This window comes from Aegilops tauschii, chromosome 2 (genome assembly GCF_002575655.3).
Source record: "Aegilops tauschii subsp. strangulata cultivar AL8/78 chromosome 2, Aet v6.0, whole genome shotgun sequence".
NCBI lineage: Eukaryota > Viridiplantae > Streptophyta > Magnoliopsida > Poales > Poaceae > Aegilops > Aegilops tauschii.
In genome coordinates this window covers 308,301,796-308,309,306 of record NC_053036.3, presented here as the reverse complement: position 1 = coordinate 308,309,306, position 7,511 = coordinate 308,301,796, and the positions used below count along the sequence as shown (strand labels likewise).

At 43.7% G+C, this 7,511-nt stretch overlaps 1 protein-coding gene across 1 annotated transcript; it reads right to left on the bottom strand.

Moving 5' to 3' along the window:
* Window positions 1-5,414: 5,414 nt before the first annotated feature.
* On the bottom strand, window positions 5,415-6,653 carry LOC141040969 (uncharacterized). Its single transcript, XM_073507080.1, has one exon. The coding sequence runs from the start codon at window positions 6,651-6,653 to the stop codon at window positions 5,415-5,417; it is 1,239 nt and encodes a 412-aa protein (XP_073363181.1).
* Window positions 6,654-7,511: the final 858 nt, after the last annotated feature.

Below are 7,511 nucleotides of genomic sequence, written 5' to 3'. Positions count from 1 at the left end.
CTTAGTAATAGTTTTCAGATATGATGATGTGATATGTGAGTTATGTTGATGAGTAATTATGCTTTAGTAAGAATATTGGTGTTAAGGTTTGTGATTCCCTATGCAAGCACGAAACAATAGTCATGCAATGAAATTATATCCTACTTGTGGTGCATTATTCAGTGTTAATTATGCTTAATGCTTGCTTATGAGATTATCCGTTTCTTGGTTGGTCGCTTCTCAATCTTTTGCTAGCCTTCATTTTGCACTAAGTATGATCTCTACTTGTGCATCCAAAATCCTTTAAACTAGCTTTGCAACATGAATCCACTATATCTACCTATTTGTGGTATTCTTTTGCAGTTCTAAGAAAATTTGCATGTGCCATCTCTAATTTTCAAAATAAACTTCTCTTTTGTGTGTTCGTTTCGCTCGCAGAGCGGTGAGGGGTGGCTAATATTTTCCATGCTAGATGTGTTATTCTCATGATGAGTGTTTATTCACTTGTCATTGCACGAGAGTAAGGCAAAGGTATTAGGGATGCCTAGTCCCAAAATGAAAAATGAATTTACTTTATGTTGTCAAATAATAAATTCCTTGGAAAGTGTTGGTATGGAAGGCACCCGTGGATACAGCTAGCCATGGAAAGTGAAAGTATGGTGGAAAAAGGAATAAACATTATTTTCTTTTTGGGAACCACCTATGATATATCTAGCATGGAAAGTGTTGGGAACTCTAAGTCGTTTTCGTTGGTGGGATGGATAGACCTCCCAAAATGTTTTTATCTCTAAGTTTTTCGCTTTGAGCTCTGGCACCTCTACAAATCCCTACTTCCCTCTGCGAAGGGCCTTTCTTTTACTTTATGCAATTTTTATTTTGAATTTGAGTCTCCATCTTCTCTTATAAAAGCACCAACTAGGAGGTACTATGATCGTACTTGATCCTTGGGTGTAGTTAGTATGCGAGTGTATTTTATGAATGGATCAATGATTGAGCACGATGAGCTAGGGATAGCTTATTTTAGCATTGATATTTTGAAAGACATGGTTGCTTGTTGATATGCTTGAGTATTTGAGTTATCATGTCAAAACTAGACTATTGCTTTGAACAATATAAAAGTCCAAATGTCCATGCTATAAAAAAAGAATATGATATGACATGTTAGGTAGCATTCCACATCAAAAATTATGTTTTTTATCACTTAGCTACCCGAGGACGAGCAGGAAATAAGCTTGGGGATGCTGATACGTCTCCAACGTATCTATAATTTTTTTATTGTTCCATGTTGTTATATTATCAATCTTGGATGTTTTATAATCATTTTATATCATTTTTGGTACTAACCTATTGACATAGTGCCATGTGCTAGTTGCTGTTTTTTGCATGTTTTTTTACATCGCAGGAAATCAATACCAAACGGAGTCCAAACGCAGCGAAACTTTTTGGAGATTTTTTTGGACCAGAAGACATCCAGTGCGCCGAAGAAGCACCTAGGGGGTGCTCCGAGGGGAGCACAACCCACCAGGGTGCGCCCGGGGGCCCAGGCGCGCACAGGTGAGTTGTGCCCACCTCGGGTGCCCCTTGAACTGCCTCTTTGCTCTATAAATACCCGAATATTCCAGAAACCCTAGGGTAGTCGGCGAAAATCAATTCCAGCCACCGCAGAGTCCAGAACCACCATATCCAATCTAGACACCATCACGGAGGGGTTCGCCACTTCCATTGGTGCCTCTTCGATGATGCGTGGGTAGTTCTTTGTAGACCTTCGGGTCCGTAGTTAGTAGCTAGATGGCTTCCTCTCTCTCGTTTTATTCTCAATACAATGGTCTCTTGGAGATCCATATGATGTAACTCTTTTTGCGGTGTGTTTGTTGGGATCAGATGAACTTTGAGTTTATGATCAGATCTATCTTTTTTTATCCATGAAAGTTATTTGAATTTCTTTGATATCTTATATGCATGATTGCTTATAGCCTCGTATTTCTTCTCCGATATTTGGGTTTTGTTTGGCCAACTTGATCTATTTATCTTGCAATGGGAAGAGGTGCTTTGTAGTGGGTTCGATCCTACGGTGCTTGATCCCAGTGACAGAAGGGGAATCGACACGTATGTATCGTTGCTACTAAGGATAAAACTATGGGGTCTATTTCTACATAAATAGATCTTGTCTACATCATGTCATCGTTCTTATTGCATTACTTCGTTTCTCCGTGAACTTAATACACTAGATGCATGCTGGATAGCAGTCGATGTGTGGAGTAATAGTAGTAGATGCAGGCAGGAGTCGGTCTACTAATCTTGGACGTGATGCCTATATAATGATCATTGCCTGGATATCTTCATGATTATTTGAAGTTCTATTAATTGCCCAACAGTAATTCGTTTACCCACCGTTTGCTATTTTTCTTGAGAGAAGCCTTTAGTGAAACCTACGGCCCCTGGGTCTCTTTCTCATATTATTTGCCTTTGCGAGCTATTTTCCTTTGCTTTTATTTTCAGATCTATTAAACCAAAAATACAAAAATACCTTGCTGCAATTTAGTCTTATTTATTTTATTTGGCGTTCGATCTATCAATCTACTACAATTTATTCACGTCTGTTTGCCTATCTTGCGCGTCGTACCCGAAAGGGATTGACAACCCCTTTTACACGTCGGGTTGCGGGTATTTGTTATTTGTGTGCAGGTGTTGTTTACGTTGTGTTGCTTGGTTCTCCTACTGGTTTGATAACCTTGGTTTCATCACTGAGGGAAATACCTACCGTCACTGTGCTGCATCATCCCTTCCTCTTTGGGGAAATACCGACGTAGCTTCAAGTCGCATCACTTCCTCCTCGGAATGGTGGCTCCACAGAACCTTGCAAAACTTGATGATCTTGCGGCGGGTAACTCGGTTCGCAATCTCGAGAATTCTGATGGGTTTCTCCTCATAGGTCGGATCATTATCAAGTTGTATGGCCTCTAGGGGCACCGTGTCTGTCAAAGGAATATCGGCCATCTCAGCATGGCATTTCTTCAGCTGGGAAACGTGAAAGACATCATGAACTCCTGACAATCCTTCCGGCAATTCCAGCTTGTATGCAACTTCTCCTCTACGTTCGAGCATTTTGTATGGGCCAATGAACCTGGGTGCTAACTTTCCTTTAACACCGAACCTCTTGATTCCTCGAAGTGGAGATACACGGAGATATGCTCGGTCTCCCGCTTCGTACGTTACTTCCTAGCGTTTACTGTCGGCATAACTCTTTTGCCTCGACTGAGCTATCTTGAGTCTATCTCGAATCAGCTTGACCTTCTCTTCAGAATCTCTGATAAGATCGGGACCGGAAAGTTTTCGGTCTCCAACACTATCCCACAACAATGGTGTTCTGCACCTCCTTCCGTATAGAGCCTCGAAAGGGGCCATCTTTAGACTAGTCTGATAACTGTTGTTGTACGAGAACTCTGCGTATGGCAAATTGTCATCCCAGTTAGCTCCATAGTCTAGCGCACAGGCTCTCAACATGTCCTCCAGAATCTGGTTGACTCTCTCGGTCTGTCCATCTGTCTGCGGATGAAAAGCTATACTGAACTCCAGCCTCGTACCCAAAGATTCATGCAACTGATTCCAAAACTTCGAGGTAAATTGCGCTCCTCTATCTGACACGATACTCCTAGGAACTCCGTGCAGACATACGATACTGGTCATGTATATCTTGGCTAACTTAGCACTGGTATATGTGGTCTTCACGGGAATGAAGTGAGCTACCTTGGTCAAGCGATCAACCACTACCCAGATAGAATCATAACCTGAACGGGTCCTGGGTAATCTTGTGATAAAATCCATTCCAAGTTTTTCCCATTTCCATTCGGGTATCGACAAAGGTTGAAGTAACCCTGCCGGCTTCTGATGTTCCGCCTTTACTTGCTGACAAACATCGCATACTGCTACGTACTCGGCAATATCTTTCTTCATACCTGTCCACCAGAAACTTTCCTTCAAGTCCAGATACATCTTGGTGTTGCCTGGGTGAATCGAGTATGGTGAATCATGGGCCTCCTGAAGAATTAAGTTCATGACCTCTGGGTCATTGGGCACATAGATACGATCCTCAAACCATAAAGTTTTGTGCTCATCCTCACGAAAATCTTTAACCTTTCCGTTACTCATCCTTTCCATTATCTCCGCAATTTCCTTGTCTGTCTTCTGGGCTTCTCGGATTTTTTCTGTCAGAGTGGACTGAATATCCAGGGTGGCGACATACCCTCTCGGTACTATCTCCAGTCGGAGCTCTCTGAGATCGTCGGCTAACTCCTGAGGTAATCCTCCAGCTATGAGGGTGTTCACATAGCAGCTACGGCTCAAGGCATCTGCTACAACATTTGCCTTCCCTGGGTGCTAATTCAATCTCATGTCATAGTCCTTGATCAACTCTAGCCATCTCCTCTTCCTGAGGTTCAACTCCTTCTGCATGAAAATATACTTCAAGATCTTATGGTCCATGTAAACATCACAATTGTTTCCGACGAGGAAATATCTCCAGGTCTTGAGTGCGTGCACTACGGCTGCTAACTCCAAATCGTGTGTGGCATAATTCATCTCGTGAGATCGTAACGATCTGGAGGTATAAGCTACAACTTTTCCTTCCTGCATGAGCACTCCTCCGACTCCTTGACGAGAAGCGTCACAATATACCTGGTAATCCTTTTGTATGTCCGGTAAAATGAGCACTGGGGTTGTAACCAAACGTTTCTTCAGCTCCTGAAAACTGGCTTCACAATCCTCGGTCCAAATGTACTTGGTTTCCTTCTTCAATAGCTCGGTCATGGGTTTAGCAATCTTGGAGAAATTCTCAATAAATCTCCGATAATATCCTGCAAGTCTGAAAAAACTGCGGATCTCCTTGACTGAGGTGGGGGACTGCCATTTGGTGACCGATTCAACCTTTGTGGGGTTGACTGCTATTCCTTCTCGTGAAATAACATGTCCGAGGAATCCGAATTCCTTCAGCCAAAATTCACATTTGCTAAACTTGGCATATAACTGATGTTCTCGGAGTTTCTCCAGAACTAGACGCAGATGTTCCTTATGCTCTTCCACGCTCTTGGAGAAAACCAATATGTCATCAATGAACACCACGACAAACTTGTCCAAATATTCCATAAATACCTTGTTCATCATGCTCATAAAGTACGGAGGGGCATTAGTCAATCCGAATGACATGACTGTATACTCATATAAACCATACCTGGTGGTGAAAGCTGTTTTGGGTATATCCTGTTCATGAATCTTCAGCTGATGATACCCTGATCGAAGATCGATCTTGGAGAATACTTTGGCTCCAACTAGCTGATCAAATAAATCATTAATCATTGGTAGAGGGTACTTGTTCTTGATGGTCACGTCATTCAACAAACGGTAATCCACAACCATTCTCAGAGTTCCGTCCTTCTTCTCTACCAAAAGAACTGGGGCTCTCCAAGGTGACGAACTTGGGCGAATATATCCTTCTCCAATAATTCCTTGATCTGCTTCCTGATCTCTTCCAAATCATTCGGGGGCATCCGATAAGGTCTCTTGGATATTGGGGCTGTGCCGGGTAATAACTCAACCAAAAATTCGATTTCTCTATCCGGTGGCATTCCGGGTAATTCCTTTGGGAATACATTGGGGAAATCTTGCACTACTGGTACTTCCTCCTGAACAACTCCTGTGAGGGAATTTACTCGAGTATTCTTTGGTGTGTGCTTGGATACATACTTGATCCTCTTCTGCTCTAGGGTTGTGAGCAAAATTGTCTTGCAGGCACAATCAATGTTTCCTTCGTACTTGGTCAGGCAATCCATGCCTAGGATTACATCCAATCCTTGTGACTCTAATACGATAAGGTTTGTGGGGAATTCATGATTCCCGATACTGAGGTTCATCGGGTGGCATCCTAATCCCGCCATCATCTCGGCTCCTGGGGAACTGACCTGGAGGGGTTTTCTAAGGGTCCTAGTGGGTAACCCATATGTTTCCACAACTACCCTTGATATGAATGAATGTGTGGCACCAGAATTAAAAAGTACCAATACTGGATGTGAATTTAATTTAAACTTACCGATTACGGTATCCGGCTGATCATAGACCTCCTCCACATCAATGTGGTTCACCTGAGCTCGGGGAAAAGGGTTTGGCTTCTTGATCCCAGAGTTTATCTTATCGTTTCCATTTCCATTGCCATTGTTCGGCTTAGCATCAGGGCATTCGTTGGCATAATGTCCAGTCTGCTTGCACCTAAAACAGGTGATGGTGCTTAGGTCCCTCATCACTGGAGCGGAATTATGCTGAGTACCATTTCCACCATTGCCATTCTTCTGACTATTGGTGTTGGAATGGGTATGTCCTCCGTGAGTATGGCTTCCATGGGTATGGTGGTTGTGTCCTCCTGAGTATGGGGTGTAGCGGGGCTTTTGCTGAGCTCCAGAGCTATACTTTCCATGGCCATACTTCCGCTTGCGGCTATCACTCTGCTGCTGCTTGCCTTCAAGGATGATGGCCTTGTGTACCAGCTCCTGGTAGTTGTTGAAGGTAACCATCATCAGCTGCATTCCCAGCTCATCATTGAGTCCTTCGAGGAACTTCTCCTGCTTTGTGGCATCTGTGGCCACATCACCCGGGGCATAGTGAGCTAACTGGCTGAACTCATCCATGTACTGCCCACAGTGCGATTCCCCTGGCGTAAATTGCGGAACTCACGCTTCTTCAGACTCATTGCTCCAGCTGAGACATGAGCGGTGCGGAAGGCCTGCTGGAACTAATCCCATGTGATGGTGGCGATGGGATATAGGTGGTGGTGTAGTTCTCCCACCAAGATGCTGCAGGTCCATCCAGTTGAAGTGCGGCAAAACGCACCTTCTCAGCATCTGTGCATCCAGCTGTTGCTAGCTCTCTTCTGATCTTGCGGAGCCAATCATCAGCTACAACCGGCTCGGTGCTGCTAGAAAACACCGGCGGATTCAGCCTTTAGAAGCGGGTCAGGTTGTCGACAGGGGGTGGTGGCGGTGGATTGTTGTTGTTGTTGCCTTGGTTCTGGATGAGCATCTGCATCAAGGCATTCTGTTGTTGGATCAGCTGGGTAAGCTCCGGCGCGAAAGTGAATCCACGGTCACATCTCGGAGGCATCTGATGTTTTGGAGTGGATGAGAAATTAGAATAGAACGAGGGTCTAAAGGGAAATAACACTACCCACATGTATGCAACAATCAATAACACACCAATCACTTCAATGAAGTTTCACACATCGATCGTAACGAACTAATCGAGAATCCAACTGTCTAACGAATTTCTAATGTTTACATGGTGGTCTAAATCTAGTTCTCGTCGGTGGAAGACTTCATCAGATCAACGTCGGCTCCGGCTTCTTCTTAGTCATCGTCGTCTTCATAGGGCAAGGTCTCGTCGGATTGAGCAGACTCAGTGATGGGGTCAACAACTATTTTAGTGAATTATATAAGAGATATAAACAAATAGATAAGAGTATAGACCAAAGGATATATAGGAAAACTGTA